This window comes from Carassius gibelio, chromosome B13, assembly GCF_023724105.1.
Source record: "Carassius gibelio isolate Cgi1373 ecotype wild population from Czech Republic chromosome B13, carGib1.2-hapl.c, whole genome shotgun sequence".
NCBI lineage: Eukaryota > Metazoa > Chordata > Actinopteri > Cypriniformes > Cyprinidae > Carassius > Carassius gibelio.
In genome coordinates, this window is record NC_068408.1 from 8,732,415 (window position 1) to 8,752,445 (window position 20,031).

The 20,031-nt window shown below is 38.0% G+C and overlaps 2 protein-coding genes across 2 annotated transcripts; one reads left to right on the forward strand and one right to left on the reverse strand.

Annotated features, from left to right (window-relative positions):
- The first annotated feature begins 593 nt into the window (after positions 1-593).
- On the forward strand, positions 594-15,022 carry map3k9 (mitogen-activated protein kinase kinase kinase 9). The gene is made up of 11 exons (XM_052571839.1): positions 594-1,261; positions 3,289-3,702; positions 5,576-5,756; positions 7,052-7,200; positions 7,512-7,687; positions 8,357-8,597; positions 8,783-8,905; positions 9,008-9,131; positions 9,225-9,337; positions 11,087-11,803; positions 12,264-15,022. Exons 1-11 carry the CDS (start codon positions 895-897, stop codon positions 12,662-12,664), a joined length of 3,006 nt encoding a protein of 1,001 aa, XP_052427799.1. The 5' UTR covers positions 594-894; the 3' UTR covers positions 12,665-15,022.
- A 1,141-nt stretch (positions 15,023-16,163) lies between these two features.
- LOC127969752 (tetratricopeptide repeat protein 9A-like) lies at positions 16,164-19,140 on the reverse strand. Its single transcript, XM_052571841.1, has 3 exons — positions 18,316-19,140; positions 17,762-17,944; positions 16,164-17,018 (listed from the first exon to the last, which is right to left on the reverse strand). The coding sequence occupies exons 1-3, from the start codon at positions 18,758-18,760 to the stop codon at positions 16,936-16,938; spliced, it is 711 nt and encodes a 236-aa protein (XP_052427801.1). The 5' UTR covers positions 18,761-19,140; the 3' UTR covers positions 16,164-16,935.
- Between the last annotated feature and the right edge of the window lie 891 nt (positions 19,141-20,031).

Below are 20,031 nucleotides of genomic sequence, written 5' to 3' on the forward strand. Positions count from 1 at the left end.
AAATTTGTTACGTGTTTTAATATCATAAATTTATCCTGATATCAAAACACATTTGATAAAATGTGATAAAACTGTTATTTGTACTTTTTGTGTATGGTTTACATTTTTGCTAATTTAATTAAAAATTTGGTTTCAAAATTATTTCATAAAATGTTTTATTTTGTTTTATAATAATAAGCTTTTTAATAGCGTAACAAGGTCAATATTACCTAAATCAGCTATATTGTTTTTCCTACGCAATAATAACTGTTTGAGATTTTAGAAATGTATATTTGAGCTATTCACTGGTGTAAATGTGTGACAACTAACCCCAGTTTCGGTTTATAAGATGATAATCTTGTCCCTTTCGAAAAAAAATGTGCTAAAACAGGCTACTCAGAGTACTTCTGACTATTTGCTGTGTTAAATAGAAATGTATTGATCTTTCTGCTCAACTCAACCTTTTTATTCTGTAGTGCGCTGTCCAGCCCCGTGGTGCTGAAGGATTCTCCGGCATTTGCTGTGAAAGAGATTTAGTGGGCGGGTCTTTTAAAGAGGCGAAACGTGATTGATGCGCCACTGCGCCAATCAAAACGCAGCAACCAGGAATTCGTTAACACGTTAAACCACTGGAATCATGAGCTGGGAGGGGGTGAGTGCCGCTGTGTCGCGAGCAATGATGGGTGCGGGACAATGTTGTAGCCAATTAAAGCAAAAAGTGCCTTATGTTCGGGACTGAAAGATCATTTAACGAGCCGGGCGGCCCCTTATGAAACGGGCTGCGGGTGTGGAGCTCGTTGAGGCTAGAGGTAGCTCGGATTAATCGCTACTTATGCTGCGGCTTTGCGCCTGGTCTTGAGCTCTGCGGCAGGTGAGGAGCTGAACCGGGCCGGGCCGCCCTTATGGATCGGCAGCATGGATGCTTTCAGTTTCTCCTTTAACAGCAGCGGCGGCCCGGACAGCAAAGACAGCGATGAAGCCGCAGAGCCCCGGTCGGAGTTTGGCCATGCGGCAGCGGCGACCCCGTCCGGAGCCGGTTACTGGACCGCCGTGTTCGACTACGAAGCTACCGCCGAGGATGAGCTCAGTCTGCGGAAGGGGGATCGGGTGGAGGTGTTATCCAAGGACTCGCTGGTGTCCGGGGATGAGGGGTGGTGGACAGGTATGATCGAGGACCGGGTCGGTATTTTCCCTAGTAACTACGTGAGCAGTAATGGCATCTCGGAGAAGATTCGGGACACGCCGGAAGACTATGGCGATTATTCGGTGCCTCAGTTACATTGTGAGTAACGTTAACCATATATCTATCTGCATACACCCGCCTTCACTGAGAAGATGGCATGCATTATGTTTTGTGATTAGTTGTTTTTGCACACACTGATCAAAAAACACATCAGCACAGCTTTTGCTGCACATTCTCTTTTGAGGGGAAAAAATTAACCAATCTAAGATAGTGTACTGATCTTTCAGCTTGGCTAAACTAGAGCTCAGTTCAAAATTTGAATTTTTAAAATCCAGCCAATTTATCAGACTGGGAAACTAAGACCTGCAAACAAGCTTAGACAACTGGGTTCAGGTTGTTCCAAGATGGTCTTCAGCTGGTTGACCAGCACTAGTTTTTCAAAAATCAGCTGATATAGGTAGTCAGTGAAGGTCTACCAGCTAATAGGCCTAACAGCTGCCATGTCTCAAAAGAAAATCTTAAAGGAATAGTTTGCCTTAAAAAGAAAAAAAGAAAAGGAAATTCTGTCATCATTTGCTCACCCTCATTTACTCCAATCCTGAATTACTTACTTTTATGTATGTGGAACACAAAAGAAAGTCAAGCAACATTGGACCCCATTGACTTTCACTGAATGGACAGAGACATTTTTCAGTATATCTGACATTAATATTTGTTTACATATATTTATACATTAAGATTTGCTACTATTAAGACACAAACAGGCACTGATTTTGGGTAATGGGGTTCATCTGGATTCATATTCCATATGAGACTCCGTAAAACATTGTATTGGTGGCATTTTCCTCATACTTTAAGGCATTAGATGTATTTATTGATATGTTGTCCTTTATTTGCTCATGTTATTCTGTGTGCTTATAATGAGGAAGCGTATCTGCTATGTTTTGCATCTCTCATGCTCTCTGTTATCGTATGAGTGTCCTTATGTTGTCAGTCACATGTCATGGGTTGCTGGTGGTCGTCTGCTTTTCCTGAATAGCTGCTGGCCTACTTTTTATCATGTGGTTCTTGCCAACTGCAATATTAATAAGAGACACAGTGGCCCAGACACACCGTCATCCAGACGGCTGGGGAGAGTCGATCGCACGCACATCTTTGTTTTGCTGCTTTCCATTTTCTCCTATATCAGCCATCATTTTTAAAGAACATATCTCACAATGTGAATCTGCTTTCTGCAGATTAATGCCAGTCTCTTTTGCCTGAATCTATCAGGCATTCGAGCTGTTATTCATGTCAATGTAAATTTCAGTTTTCAGCCCCTTTCTGATTTAGTCTATTAAATAAACATGATGGATCACACTATGTATTCCAAGATGGAAAACATATACACTACCTATTAAAAGTTTGGAATAATTAAGATTTGTATATTGTTTTTGAAAGATGTCTCTTAAGCCCTCCAAAGGCAGCATTTATTTGATCAAAAATATTATAAAAACAGTAATATTATGAAATAGTATTTTTTCTTGTGTTGGCAAAGCTGAATTTTCAGCATCATTACTCTAGTCTTTAGATTCACTTGATCCTTCAGAAATCATTCTAATATGATGATTTGCTGCTTATTATTATCAATGTTTAAATAGTTTTTTGCTGCTTAATATAACTGTGGAAACTGTGATACACTACCATTCAAAGATTTGTGGTAGGTAAGAATAAAACAGGTATGGTATTTAATATTCAGTAAGGATGCAATAAATTCTTCAAAGTTAAATTAATCAAGGACATTTATCTTGCTCCAGAAGATTTCTTTTTTTTTTTTAGATAAATGCTATTATTTTTCAAAGAAAAATATTAAGCCAAACTTTTTCAACACTGGTAATATTAGGAACCATTATCAAGAAATGAGCACCAATAATCATTTTGCAATAGGTCATCATATTAGAATGATTTCTACAGGATCGTGTGAAACTAAGGACTGGAGTAATGGCTGCTTAAAAATGAGCTTTTAGTGGTTTAAAATAATATAGAAAAAAGTTAAGTAAACATTTGTTGCTTGTAATACATTACTTAGTAATAAGTAAACAGCATACTGTACATCTGTGGCATAGTTTTTGTCTCTTTCCTGTCAGTACTTCAGATAGATTTCAGTGAGCTGGCGCTGGAGGAAATGATCGGCGTCGGAGGTTTTGGAAAGGTCTACCGTGCCATTTGGAAAGGGATGGAGGTGGCAGTGAAAGCTGCTCGACGGGACCCCGACGAGGATGTGTCGCAGACGCTGGAGAGCGTTCGTCAAGAGGCCAAGCTCTTTGCCATGCTGAGACACCCCAACATCATGGGCCTTCTGGGAGTGTGTCTGCAGGAGCCCAACCTCTGCCTGGTGATGGAATACGCCCGCGGCGGGCCGCTCAACCGGGCCCTGGCTGGGAAACGCATCCCTCCTCACACGCTGGTGGACTGGGCTGTACAGATTGCAAGAGCCATGCTGTACCTGCACTGTCAGGCCATTGTACCTGTCATCCACAGAGACCTGAAGTCCAGCAACAGTAAGACAGCTGTCAATATTATTAGACCTTATGTCAAGGGTTTTTAAAAGCTTTATGCAAAGGACCCCAAATAATTTCAATTTCAAAAAACAATATTGTCTATCCCCAGTGAGGTAGAAAATTGTCTTCAGGCTCAACACACAAACAGCATGAAATAGTCCTCACAACATTACATCACAAAAACACAACTAAAACAATACATAAAATAATAATAATAATAGTAATAATTGTAACCCTCTTGCTAGGGCCTCTCTTCCTAAAAATATAATGGCAGCCATATAATTTCATGTATAAAGAAACATTTATACTGTTAGTGGAAAATAATCAACATCATATTATAAAGGAAATATATATTGTTTCCTGTTTGTTCCATCATTAATTAATAGGATAAAATAATTTATATTTTATTTTTTTAAAGTATTTATATATTAATTTGACAGTTAATCTTTTTTCTACCCACTATATAATTTATTTTCTGCCCACTATTAGAGTAATGTTAGATGTATAAACCTTTAAAAAGATTTGGTTCAAATTTAGTATTATTTGCTAGGACTGTCAACTAAATGAAATAAATAGTTTTTAATAAGTGTTTCATAAGGAAAATGAAAGACTAATAATCCCAAAATTTTTTGTCATTAATATTTTGTAATTCTTAGACATTCAGATATTTAATTTCTGAAATTAACATGGTAACTTTGACAACCTTAAAACATCTTATAAAACACTATTTTATAAAATATTTCATATCTTAATTTAACTTCATTCTGCGAAAAATTCATTTTGCTAAATATTTTATTAAAAATTTTGTTTCACTAATATATTTATTATACTTTATTATATATATATATATATATATATATATATATATAAATATATATATATATATATATATATATATATATATATGAGTTAATATAATATCATTAACAACCTTAAAAAAATGCATTTAACAAAATATTTTTCCCAATAATTTCCCCCTCTAATATCGTTAACATGAAAAGATATACTTAATATCTGAAGTTAACATGATATCTTTGACAACCTTAAAAGCACATTTTGCTAAATTCTTTTTCTCTCTTATATTTTCTCCAAACACCCCTTTGCGGCCACCAGTTTGAAAACCTTGGAATATGCAGGGATTTCATAGTCTGCTCTTTTTCATGTGTGTATGGTTGTTTGTGTCAGTGGATTGTATAGTATTGTACATACTGTAGAAGTGTGTTTTTGTGTGTATTTTTGTAGCTGGAGGGCTTGGCTGCTGTATTGGCTCTCTGAGTATGTAAGTGGTTTGTAATCCTGTGTTTGGCAGTTGACTTGTCTGATTGGATCCTCTAAACCCAAAGCGTATTACAGAGGATTTGCATTCACCTTCACTCCCTGCCACTTGATTGGCTACCTAAAACATGTCCTGGGCTCTCATTGGCCACTCGGATATGATTAGCATAGGACCATACAGACATAGAACCTCTTTATTGGTTGTGTTGTGGAAAAACAAAGTCAGCTAACTTTAACAACACAAACTTAGAGAAAAACACATTGAAACTTACTGCCAAGCTGTGATGTACATAAATAAGCTTTTGTCCTGTAAATATAACATTGAAGTACACAAACAACCATCACTGGATTTGACTTATGACCTTTTACATTCATGCTATACTGTGTTCTAATGAGGTTTAGGGTTGGTGAAGTTGTTACTTTTTAACTTTTTAACTTTTTATTTTGACAAATTCAGCACCACTCTGCTGGACAGCTCCTTTACTGCTTAAAGCTGCCTGCCAGTCAAATGCTGAAGATTTCAGTTTTTTGTTGTATTCATAGTAACCTCTGTATTATGAATTTAATCCTTATTATTGATGTTATCTCCAACCCATAGTCTTGATTCTGGAACGTGTGGAGAATGACGATCTGAGCAACAAGACTCTGAAGGTGACAGATTTTGGTTTGGCTCGAGAGTGGCATCGAACCACGAAGATGAGCGCAGCGGGGACATATGCCTGGATGGCCCCTGAGGTCATCCGCTCCTCGACCTTCTCCAAGGGCAGTGATGTTTGGAGGTGGGCACCAGGAAATGGGTGTAGTTGTGTGTGTTTGTGGCCTAGCTATGCCAAAGACAAGTCATTCCACATGGCATCCATCTTGGCAAGTCTTCAGCATCTCATAACCTTATTAAAAATACAAATATGTTCTCCAGAAATTGTTTTTGGGACTTCTTCAAAAACATATATTGTTAATATAAATGTCTTTATTATGAAAAAAAAATATATAGGTTTAGGTTTTGATTAGTCTGTAGTTACTGTAATCTGCTTAATCTAAGAATTATAGAAGTCTTCTTACTGTTAACTAAACTATTAAAAATACATTTGGTAATTGAAACTGCTCTGAAATCAAATAATATACAAATATTTGATGAAAAACTTGCCTTGACGATTTAAATTAAACAACATTGAGTACTAAATTAAAGCTTTATATATATAGGCCCATATATATAAAGAATATTCATACTAAATACTATACTGAACAGAAGTCATTTAGTAATTAATGTCACAATGGGATACACAATACATAATGGTGGAAACAAATCAAATCATACAGTTGTAGCACAAAATTTCTCAGCCATTTTTCAGCACGGTTTTGTTGGCCAAACTATAGGTCACAGATGGCAGTGTCCAATGAAGGTTCTGGTTACCACGGTAACAAACAAATAGTGTCATTAGCCCAGTTTCTGAGGCTGGGCTGTGTGTTGTTTGATGCTGTTCTGTGCATAGCTATTAGTGTCTAAATTTTGCTCCCCACCACAAATCCTGATTACAGAGTACAGAAGGGGAGGGATGGATAGTAAAGTGCTAAAAATAGAAAACATCATAAAATATCAAAGCTTTGTGAATACTTTGTTGTTCTTATATTAACAAGGTGTGATGTGTTTGTTTTGTGTATGTGTATGGCTGCAGAATCAGTTGATTGTACTCCGTTTGATTCACTGCTATTGTAAAAAGAGCTTGAAATCTACAGTAATATTTATAATTTATAGTTTTTTGAAGGATTTGTGCCAAACATTTGCTGATGTCTTTCCTTCTTTTCTGTTAGGTTTCTGTCAGACTGTCAGCAAGGCAACATTTTTTGCCTAGTTGGCCACTGAAGCATGTATTTTACATTTAAAAGAATATGACACTACAAAGAGACACTTTGAAATGTTAATACAGTGATTTTTTTGTTTACTTTGGAACACAGTAGCTGTCATACATTTTATAGTGTTTCTGTTCAATAGGATTCTGCTAGTCCTTGACAGCTTGTTATGTTAGTAGTCATGTTTAAACTTCAAACTCTCTGTCTGTGTGTGTCTTTCTCTCAGTTATGGTGTTTTGCTGTGGGAGCTGTTGACAGGAGAGGTGCCATTTCGTGGCATTGATGGACTGGCGGTAGCTTATGGTGTGGCCATGAACAAACTGTCCCTGCCGATCCCCTCCACCTGTCCTGAGCCATTTGCCCGGCTGATGGAAGGCATGAATCTCATAAACAGCTGTTCTACTGCAACTTATTAACTTAAGAACTGTGTGTTACTAAATTCTTGCCATCAAGGTGATAAATCAGAGCATTCTCAATTTTGTGTTCGTCTGAGGAAAAAAGTCATACAGTAAATTATTGTTTGAATTTTCTATCTAATTAAATGAGTTCGTAGACAAAATATAGAAATGAAAATAGATTCACTAATCAAAAGGCTCATAGTCCCACACCCCATCTCTGAGTGCTCAGACGGCATTCTTTTCAGCTGACCGTCTGTCTGTGGTGTGTGTTTCTCTCACCTGCTGTAGACTGTTGGAATGTGGACCCTCATGCAAGACCCCACTTCACCAGTATTTTAGACCAGCTGACAGCTATCGAGGAGTCAGGCTTCTTTGAAATGCTGGCAGAATCCTTCCAATCCCTGCAGGATGACTGGAAGCTGGAGGTTCAGGAGATGTTTGATCAGCTCAGAGCCAAAGAGAAGGTTTACTTGCTTTTAAAAGTTGTCCAAATGAGAACATCCCACATTTTATCATAAAGCTATAAAATACATAGATACTACTGATTAATCCAAAACTAAACCCTATGCCTCAAAGCCTTAATATATACATTAAATAATACATTAAACTTATTAAATATTTTTTACAAATATTTTAACGACTTGAAAACAATAGTTTTCTGCTTTATTATATTTCAAAATGTTATTTATTCCTGTGCTGCTTAATATATATGTAGAAACAGCTATATATTTTTCAAGATTCTTTGATGCATAGAAAGAAAAAACATTTGAGATAGAAATATTTTGTAACATTATAAATGTCTTTATTGTCGTATATGTATGATCCATCTTTAATGAATAAAAGTATGAATTTTTTTCAAAACAATTATTACTGACCTCAAACCTTTAAGCAGTTTATATACATTTGTCACCAAAGTAATTCACTTGCTAAGTAAAAGTTAAATAAACTTCCATTTCAACTTGAAACATATTAACCAGAAAAAGTACCACAACATTGCAGTCAGAACTTTTTATCTGCAGTTTAATCTTTGTTAAACTCACTGCTGTGGTGGTGTCAAAATCAGTATGACATATTGCTCATTAAACTCCTTAATGGATGTGAATGAATCTATCAAGTTCTGTTTCTTGCTGTAGGAGTTGAGGTCCTGGGAGGAGGAACTGAGTCGTGCAGCTGTACAGCAGAAGTGTCAGGAAGAGGCTTTGCGGCGGCGGGAGCAGGAACTGGCAGAGAGAGAAATTCACATTCTGGAGCGAGAGCTTAATGTCATCATTCACCAACTGTACCAGGAAAAACCACGAGTTCAAAACCGTCATGGAAAGTTCCGCCGCAGTCGACTTAAATTGCGTGACGGGAACCGCATCAGCCTGCCTTCTGGTTAGTTTTTCATTGTAGTAAATAAATGCATCATATAAACAGCACTACTCATGTGAAGCAAGCAAGATTCAACTCAGATTTTGTCTTGTTACCTTGGTGTTTTTCACAATGCATTGTGGGATTGTCTATATGCAAGTGTATATGATGTGAATTTTTGTTGATATAATAGTATGTTTGTGTTTCAGATTTCCAGCATAAGATTACAGTCCAAGCTTCTCCTTCTTTGGACAGAAGGCGGAGCCTCCTGGGCAGTAACTCCACCCCTCCAAACAGCCCCCCTGTTTTGCCACGCCTCCGAGCGATCCAGTGTAAGCGTGTTTATGCATCTGATTGATTCTGTTTAAATTATTGTGAATGTTTTGGTCTGTATACAGTCATTGTCCATAATGTAGAATATCCTATGCTGACAGTGACCCCAGGGGTCGGATGTCAAGCCTGGGGTCGTAATGCTGCATTCCAGTATGATGAAGATGAGGAGAGGAAGACTTCACGCAAGAAAGGGAGAACGCAAAGGGAGCACAGCGCTGATGAGAGGTGTGCATGTATGTGTGTTTCTAAACAATGCATAAACCTTCATCAAACATTTGTACAATCTCAAACTTCTGCGTGCATGTGTTCCTCACTCAGTTTGAGGACTCCTAAAGAGGCCAGTCGGCAGCGTTCCTGCAGTGCTCCAAACCTGCGACGTTCCCCCAGACACAGTCCCGCTGTTCCTGGCGTGTGCAGCCTGGCAGAGACTGGTAACACACACATTACACTTGATGCTTGGCATTGACAATTCTGAAGGTTTTCCATTTGGAATCTCCCCATACTACATCCTTGGTGCATTCACAATAATAGTGATGCACTCACTAAACTCAACTGGATTGAAAGTGATTTTCAAAAGTCGACATGGAGTGGACATTCACTGTATCAGTTTTCTAAATTCATCTTGGTCATCTTATTGTGAAAGAATCATCCATAAACGTGTACATTTTTGACAGTTTATGTAAGCTTGTAATTTTTTTTATCAAAGTTGGGGCAGTGAACTATTAATCATGATTAATCAATTCAAAATAAAAGTTTATGTTTACATAATATATGTGTATATTTATCATGTATATAAAAATACACACACATATATGTATATATTTTAAACAATATTTGTATGTATTGTATGTAAACAATAAAACTAATATTATATTTACATACATTGTTATATATACTAATATGTTTTCGTAATACAGTGTATACATGTATGTGTGTGTGTATGTGTATATATATATATATATATATATATATATATATATATATATATATATATATATATATATATATATATATATATATATATATATATATATATATATATATATACAGCACACACACATATATTCTGTAAACATAAACTTTTAATTTGAATCAATTAAACACGATTAATCGTTTTGCAGCCCTATGTCATCACTGGATCTTGTGGTGATACAACAGATTTCTCTTTAGTGATATATGTTGGACATCTCCAGTCATTTTGTATGGTCAAACTCTGTCCCTTTCTTACAATCAATAACAAATTTGCTAAAAAACTGCTGCATTTTTTATTCTAGTAATATTTTACTATTTAATGAATACACAAAAAACGTTATCATACACATGTTTTTTTTTCCAGAAAAATAATATACAGATATTAACTGTTATGATGCCGTCATTTAATTTTACAATTTTTTTTAAGTGTAGAGATTAATTTAGTGTAGAGATATTTTGTGATGCTGTATGGCAGGGTTATTCAAATGCAGTGCACTGCAGAGTTTAGCTCCAACCATAATTAAACCAGTTAATCAATGTCTTTGGGATCATTAGAAAATCACAAGTAGGTGGGTTTGATAAGGGTTGGAGCTAAACTCTGCACTGCACTGTCCCTCCAGGGCAAGATTTGAATAACCCTGCTGTATGGCAAGTAAAATCTGTAAATAAATAAATTCTTAATAGTGTAAATAAATTCTGTCTATCGAAGAGTAAATAGCCAAAAATTAACCAGAATTAGTCATTGTAAAACTTGAGTTGGAATAATTAAAATTTTCTGTTGTGTGACTCTTTAATTACTTTTTTACTTAAATTCATTAAATTCATCTCTTTCAGTAGTTTCAGTACAAATTACAATTCTTCATCCTGTGGTTCATGGCCAAATTCCAATTTTTGCCCAACTCTGTGTCACACGGCCATGCACTCCTTTGTGGATACTTTAAATGACATAAAATTTGTGATACTGACATTGTATTGGCATCATTGCATCATGCTGATGATACATTTTCCTTATTTTGACATTTCTGCAACAGACCAGTTTAAGCTCATCTGTACAGATTTTTTTACATTATGATATTAGCAACAAAGAATTTAAAAAATCAAACAAAATAAAAGCTTAATCCTGCAACTGTCAAGATGTGAAGGCTGGTTATAGTGCAACTTTGTGAAATCTTTCTCCCCCACCTGTGTCTTTCTCTCTCTCTCTGTAGAAAATGAGGACTGCTGCTTCCCATCGGAGTCAGCTGACTCCCCTGGCCAATCATACCTCTGCATCCCGTTCCACAGGGATGGATCCACTATGGACAGTTACGGCATTGAGTGCGGTACGACTGGAATGGCTTCTGATGTTTCCCCCAGTTATACGCGGCGGAGCCCCAGTGGAGGCCGTAAATCAGAACTGGTATTGCTGGGCTGCGGGGCGGCTCTGGCTGCTGTGGGTTTAGGTCAAAATCTATTGGACCTGGTGCGTGTGGAAGAGATTGTACGTCCGCGTTGGGAAGGGCTGTTTCACCGTAGCGGGGGTCCATGTCGTGGAGCCAGCCCACCCACACGCAAACTCTTCAAACGGGAAAGCCCCCGTCGCCCTCCCCCTCTGCCCACGTCCCTCACACTCCTGTCTCTTTCATCCGTGTCTGATTGTAACTCAACCCGATCTCTTCTGCGCTCCGACAGTGAAGAGCTGCTTGTGCTACGCCCACCTACACCCGCTAGACAGACTCCAACTCCTCTGAACCCACTGGTCAACACCCACCTGGAGAGCTTTAAACGGCACCCTCGACAGTCTCTGACGCCCACACACGTGCCCTCTGCACCTAGTGCTGCCTGCAGGCTTCATCGTACACCTTCAGATGGTGCAATAAAGATGGGGTCCCCTTCTGCCCATAACAACCACAATCCTGCCCCTACCACACCCTCCAAAACAACAGGTTAGAAACTCATGCAAACCTCTGGGTCAATGACAGGATGCTTATATTTTTGTCCTGATCTATTTATTAAAAAATATGGTAATACTGTCCTGATATAATAATAATAAAGCCTCAATAAAATAATGTTATAATGTTATATAATAACTTGTTTTTAAGTTGTGTAGAAAACATATATAACTTTTTATTTGATAAGTCAACTACATTATGTAATTAAATTGAAACCTTTCTCAAAAATGGTATAAAAGTTGTAAAACTACATAAAAACCAACAAAGAGTACATGTAGAGAGAACTTGGTACATTTTTTAAACTAGCTATTTCCAACCTATTTAAAATATTCCTTTTCTTCATACGTCATTGATCCCTCAGTTAACACAATTTGAATTCCTTTCACAGAAACCGCTTCGGTTTGTAGATGTAATTTGGTTTAATTTTGTGCCTTTTGTATTGCTGTGTGTGCAGTGACTCCGAGGACTTTGAGTGAAGACCCCTCAGAGGTGCCCCGTCTTCCTGATCCAAATCTCATCTTCCCACCTACGCCACGTCGGCGCTTCCAACCTGAGCGTCCCAACACTCTGGACTTCCTGGCTAGGCCCCGCCCCTGTCCACGAGCTCGCTGTGGATCCCAGTGGGGTGAATCTCCCGCCCACACATCCAGCACTGAAACCCCATCCACTGTGGAGTTTGGAGGAGGTGTGGCTGTCTTGCCCACTCCAATGGAACAACCAACCCCCTGTTCCCCTTGGGTAAATGACAGCCTTTTGGACCAACAGGATGAAGGACAACACAGGGATGGGACACGACCTCTGTCGTCAGATTCCAGAGACTCACCTTACAGAGTGCGACCAGGGTTTTGCTCCTGATTTCACCTTCACAAATGTAGACCCACTTGGTTTCAGATGTAGCACTTAGACTATAAAGTCAATGCAAGGGGATTTCTAGATACCCTGGAGGAAAAAACTGCTTAAACCAGAGTAATATAGTTAGCTTATTTTAGCAAACTTAAGGTTTAAGCTGGTTTAAGCCTGGTCAAGCTAGCTGGGTGGTCGCCCAAGTGCCCAAAACCCCCTCTTAAACCAGTCATCAGACCAACTTGACTGGACTAGAAGACCAACAAAGACCAGCTTGGTCTGGTTTGAAAGTTTTCTTTTCTTTCAGTATATGTATTCACAATATTAAGAACTGTTTTTAGTGATAAGGATTAATTACCCAGCATAAACCAAATGAGCTTGGTTTTTGCATAATCCAGATGCAGTTATGATCTTCACTATATCCAATTCAATATTACAGATTTTCAACACATATATACACTCCTCATTTTCTTCCTTTTGTATTTTGCCATGTTTTTCTTCTTAAATCAAGATTCATTTCCTTGAAAATCAAAATGACTGAATCAAAAGTCCTGTTTTCTTAAAAAAAAAAAAAGATGTGACTTTATGCTTAAAAAAATTATTTGTCCAATTTAAAGCAACTGTATGTAGTTTTGTGTATTTTTGCGACTTTGAAGCCCCCTACAGTTAAGTGGGTGGAGTTCACTATATGGTGCAGCTATACACCTACATTTGTTGTTGCCATAATGCAATTTGTCATTTTCTCTGAATTGAGTTCCCTCTCTCTAAACTTAAGTTAATGTACTATCATAATGATTTTGAAACTCATATTTCAAGGAGGTTTTCTCATTTTAAGCATACATTCATTAATTTTGTTATATATTCAGAATTTTTTAATATAATTTTCTTCTCAAAGTAATTGTATCTTGATTTAAGAATGCTTCTAATGGAAAACAAGACAAAAAAAAAAACTAAGAAAGAATATCGTTTATTGCAGTGTGGGGTCTAACAGTGCATTTTCATAAGCTCTTCTTCAGTAAACTCTACTATTTACCACCAGGCATTATAAGCTATCAAATAAAAATACAATCCAGATGCTTCTTTAATGGCCGGGCTGATTTCTGAGTGCTTTAGAAAAGTACAGGGTCTGCACCTGAGATCTTAAAAGACATTTTATCAGGACACAAACTTCTTTTTTTATTCATATTGAGTGTATTATCTCAGCTGTCCTGCTGCGCTGTATTGACTTCCTCTCTGTATGTACTGTACACATGTCTGCATGTTTATAGTAGATTTAGCTCTCTGAACATAGCACCGGATTAACTGGGGAACCTGGTTTATGGTGGATGGTTTATTTCTGCTACTCATTGGAGACTTCAGGTTTTATTTTCATTACATAAATCAGATTGTACAACTTTAGAAGTGCTTTTCCCGGTCTCATGAATGTATCGTTCTGTCATACTTCTCATATTTAGACCGTTTGAGATCACTGATTGTTCTGTGGTTTTCACTGTAGCATGCAGCACATAGTCTATCACAAATAATATGCTTGTTTAGTGACCTTTTCACTATCCAAACCATCAGTATTAAACAGGGGGAAACGTCTTAAAGAGAAAAGTTTAAATTTATTGGCTCTACATTTTCAGCTATACAATAGTCAGGTACATTATTGCAGTCTTCCGATGTTTGTGCATGTGCAGTATGTGTGGTGTGAATGTGTGTGTGTGTTATGCATGCAGTTCAGTGTAACTGATGGATTCCAAGGTGTATGTACATTGACTTTTGTTGGAGATTTTTGAGAATGCATGTTGAATTTGTTTTGCAATTTTTTGGTTATTTAAATTATTTTTATATTCTTCACATTTTTGTTAAGATAAAATTGAAGAAGACAAACATGTCTGAATATGTTCAGACATTCAAGGTGAACATTCTTTTGCATGTTTACAGCAGTGTTGTCCTCCGTCTCAATCCAATCTTTCATCTCTACACTGAAGAGGCCATCTAGAGACAAAACATTTAGAGCCAAAACAACTGTTTGTGTCTGTCTTCCCCTTTCTGTCACCTGAAACCAGATTTTGAACATTATTTTTCAAGCATACGGCAAAATGAACTTGCAGTAGAATGCAGAGTCCTGAAATCTGGCAAGAAAATTTGGCTGGGGATTTAGGAACTCTCATTTCATTCCATCTGTATGTCGAACAATGGTCTTTTTTTATGGCTTAAAGGAATGTGTAGCCATCATCAGGAACATCTGCAATCATTTATCAGCACAATCACTGTTGTCCTGAAGAGCAGGTGTTTTGGGTTCAGAAGCTGCTGCTATGAAACTTGTACTTGCACCCGAGCACATTAGACTTGTGTAAGAGCTCAATTAAAGCCCTGAAATGCTGAGATGTGGTGTTTTGTGACTGACTGTCTTAGGATAGAATACATTCCAGAAAATAATTTTCACATATTATCATCCTCACAGCAAGTAAATGAGACTTGACTGCCATTTTCAAAATGCATGCTCTATTTCATCTCTATTAATATAAGCATTAAGAAAAGACAGACCCATTATTTTTTCATGCACTGATCAATTTTGCTTCCACGACATCTTGTTTCAAACTAGTAGAAAGAAAAAGAATGTAAGTGTTTGTTTTATGACTTTATTTATATGCATCAGTAGATTTGAATTTTGTATTTTAAAGGTTTTCTGAAAAAGGTGTTTTTTATTTATTTTTTGGTCCCGCACTGAGACAGAAATCTCTACTTTATCATTTATGTAGACCAGACTTTTCCATTCTATACTTTTCATTTTCCGTCAGTCTTAATATACAATGTATTCACTCAAGTTTTAAATAGGAAAAATATAAAAACTCTTTTGAGCAAGATGTTAATGTTCTAATCAGATTCAATGATCTATGCTAAGCTAAGCTAAAGTGCTACCGCCAGAACCAGAGATCGGCTGAATGGTTAAAAAGTGGTAAAACTTAAAATTAGCCAATTTTCAAAAGAAGAGTGTCCCTTTAATGTACTGTGATTAGCCATTTGATAAACTTTTACCCATCCTTTTCACCATTTTATTTAAATATTGGCTTATTAAAATATTATTTATATTTGAGTAAAATAATATATATATGGGATTTATTAAATTTGAAAATTATTGTTTTGTAGTAATACAACCCAATTGGTCCACATTACGGCAAATTTAAGAAAAACTGAATATTTGCTCAGCAATTGAATTAAATTTCATTCTTATGTTACACACACAGCATGACTAGGACAGATTTCCCATCTGTCTCCAAGAAAGATTTCTATGCAACCTCACCATAGCAACCAGAATGGAGCACAGAATTGGACAGTTTTGTTTTACCTGCTGTTTAGCTGCAAGTAAAACCCATAATAAGCAGTTGAGTACAGTGAAAGATAAAATCCCTTGTCTTTCAAAATTAAAAGATTATCATCAAAATAACATCTTCACTCCTCACCATCAGTAAGAATCAGTGATAAATCAACATAGCATGGACAGAAAAAAACACACTCTCCTATGTATAACAATGACCACAGTTTTATTTTTCCTACATGCTTTTGTATGCGTGTCAGACTGTGATTGATTCACATGCTTACACTCATATCCACTGTGTGTGTGTGTGTGTGTGTGTGTACACCTAAGCCCACTCTGTGTGTATGTGTGAGATCTTTCCCACTGCGATTTGAATGTGGGTGTCAAGTGAAGAGTAGGTTATATAGTAGTATATGATTGGCATCGTTTCACTGGTAGTGACACTTGACTACACTTCAAATGAATGAGCTGCATGTGTTTCTAGCAAAACTGATTCAGAATCTCTAATAAAAACATATTTGTCATGATCTGGAAACAATATGCAAATGAAAAAGCTGTAGGAATATGTAAACTATGCTTCACCAGCCACATAATGATCTGAGGGTGTGCTGTGGAGCACAACTTCAGACCACGACTACTTTTAGAGACCTACATCTGTTAGCTTTTAGCTTAAATATAACCGAGGAATAAAAGCAAACATTTTGACAGCATTACTGTACTTCAAAAAGCATAATAAATGCCTTTGAGATCCCTGGTAGACTCCATCCCTGGTCTCCACAGTCTACTGCAGGACACAGCACACCTGATTCAGCTCTTCATTCTGAGCCAGAAGATTGTTTCTGACAGGACTGAGGCAAGTGTGTTGACCCGCACTGGAATAAAGTCTTCCGTGAAATGCCGAACCTCATCCACAGAGAGTGCGACGAGGGAAGTGTGGGGTGTCCGCAGTGGAAAGCTATTCGAGTGGGAGCTGCTGTTTTTATGGAACTTCTGATTTCTCTCTCTGGGCATTTCGTCGAATCTTCATTTCCGTGAGCTGGATGTAGCGGATGACGTTTGTGTCTGTTCCACATGCATAGACAAACAGGAAACAACTGTTTTAACTGAGAAAACATGGCTAGGAAGTGTAATGAAAGAAAAATCTTTTCGGTTTTGTGATTATTTATTATTGATTTATCAGCACAATCACTGTTGTCCTGAAGATCAGGTGTTTTGGGTTCAGAAGCTGCTTCTTGTACTTGCACCTGAACTCATAAGACTTGTGTAAGAGCTCAAATGAAGCCCTTAAATGCTGAGATAGTGTTTTGCGAATTAGTATAGAGTATAAAAGAAGATGATTTACACATAGTACAGTATATTATCATCCTACTGGCAAGTGATTCAGACTACACTAGCATTTTCTAAAATCTTTTTCACTTGTTCTTTGAGATGTTTGTTGTAAAATGACCTCATTGGTTTCCATTGTTGCAAATTTAATATAATTACTTCATCTGCATTGTAATGTCATTTAAGAGCAACTCACTCTTTATCAATTTTGCAATTCTCAACAATATATCCTATTTCTAACAAATAAAATGTTGCAGTGTTGTGGTTCATTTCAGAGCGTCGTTATGTTCCAACGCTAACATTTCTAAAGGTACAGTACCTAAATGGATAGGAAATGTATAATGGAACCAAGGCCACTGGAAAAGTTAACATTTGGTGTTGCACTCTCACTTCTTTCCGTGGTTGTGCAGTGAGATCTGAGCCAGACTTACGAGGTCCACGAACCTTAGTGTAGTGTGTGAGAGTTTGATCCAACTGACCTGTGGGCTGCTGTTTGTGTGACTCCTTCAGGTAGTGCAGGGCTTTGTTGAAGTCTCCCAGATGATAATACGCCACACCAGAGCGATACAGGGCTTTAAAATTCTCACCCTCCTTTCTCAAAACCTTCAGACAGTACTCTTTCACCCGTTCATAATTCACTAGCTCCATCTGCAACAGACATGCTACATGCAAACACAGACAGAACGAATGGCACCAATGCAAAATTGATGATTCTTGTTTATGATACTTAATCATGTTTTCTGCAGTTTAATAATCAAACGTAAGAACAAGACCTGTAATCAAGACAGATCATGACGTCATTATACATGCAGAATTGAAGACAGTCACTCGCAGATTATTTTCTTTCAAGGCATACTCAGGGTCGGAGAAACCAAATCTAGCAGTTTGCCGCTGAAAGCTAGCACTAATTTTAATATTATGGTCTGCTTGTTTTGCATTCAGTCTTAACAGGTGGCATACATAGAAAACAGAGTGACCTAAGTGCACTGAAAATCCTATAGTCAAAGTGGAGAAACATGATGTGTGTTCTCACCTGCCAGGCTGTTGTAGCACTCCAGCTCCGCATTCTCCACCGCGCCTTTCTGCTCGTCTGTCAGGCTGGACTTGCTGATGCTGGTCAGGACGGTAGAGGGAGACTTGCTGGTGTCAGGGTCCCCCAGCACGCGACACAGACCCTTCATTTCCAGCAGCGCGCGGTGGTACTTGCCGATGGCCTCGCGGTATTTTTTATCTTTGTAGCACTGCGTTCCTTGCGTCTTGAAGTCCAGGGCTCGTTTGACCAGGTCCGCCGGCTCGTTCTGGGGTTTCACCATCATCGTACCGCTCTGGTGGGCCGCGTACTGCGGGTAGCGCGAGTCTCCACGGCTCCGTCCACCGGGAGGCTGCGTGATGGTGGAGTTCGCGCTGCCGCTCATGACGCTCATCGTGCCGTTTCCCTTGCGTATCATTCCTTCAAACCTGCCCTGCTCCACGTTCATCCCACCGATTCGATAATTCTCTAAAATTCACGTTTCCGAGGTTCGTTCGTTGCCTCTTTGCGCGTTCACATGCTCGCGTCTTCACGGTTCTGATTTAAAGATGGATTCCCGGATGATTCACACACACAATACTGTGAATTTTTCCTCTTTTTCGCCTCCTCTCTCTTTTTTTCAGCAGTCTAGGGGAACGGTCAGGGATCTGCACGTCCTGCTCTCACCAAATGACTCGCGGGGAGTGAGCGAGCGTGCGCATGAAGCTACAGCTCGCGCTGCCCTTAAGAAATGCGGTCATCACGGATGGAGCGCGATAACCGGTCTGTCAGCCCCCCTGCGCGAGCTCTCGTTTCCATTGAAATCCAGCTGAGCACAACTCAGCCGTTAACAAACGCATTTTACGTGCTCAAACGATGATTTCGTGTAACGTGATTTCTGTCCCCATAACACAGAACAGAAAACCAGCTGCTGTTGGACACTGAAAACAGCTGTTTACAGTTTCATTCTCTTACTTTGATCTTCCCTTTATTCAGAAGACCTGCACTTCTCTCTTTCATTATGCTCACAACAAAGTTATTGTCAACCCACATTAATTTAATTTAGAAGTAATATTGTTAAAATCTGCGTAATGGAATGAATCACTTTGGGAAACGTCATGTTTGTCCCACAGGTGTGTGTGTGTGTGTGTGTGTGTGTGTGTGTGTGTGTGCGTGTGTGTGATGTACGCGGGTGGCTGGTACGGTTGTTGTGTCTGGGTGTGTCGTGATTGCGGTAAATCGTGCCGGGTGGGGAGTTCTGGCTTGCTCAGTCTGTTATTTTTATACTCTCAAACACATGTGAATGTCATATGCTCATAAACTAGTAGAGTTCGATCTGTCTGAGAAAAACAAGTGCTATCTTTCTTTATATTCTTTCTTTCTTTCTTTCTTCCTCTCTTCCTTTCTTTCTTGTCTTGTCCAGTATTTTTCTTCTACTCTCTGATGTAAAAAAAAAAAAAAAAATATATATATATATATATATATATATATATATATATGGGAATGTTGAGGCACAGACAGAGTTATTACTTTTCCAAACTAAGAAATTGCTGTTAAAGTCAGGTCTCAGATCAGGTGTTGTTTTCACCTTGTTTTTATTGGATGTATTTATTTATTTTGAAGTAATTGTATTTTGTGATCTTTCTTACATTTGGTTTGCAATGTGTAAATAACACTCGACTTTGACTAAAACCAACTTGCTGAGGGTACTATATTGCCATCTCTTGATAGGTGGAAGGG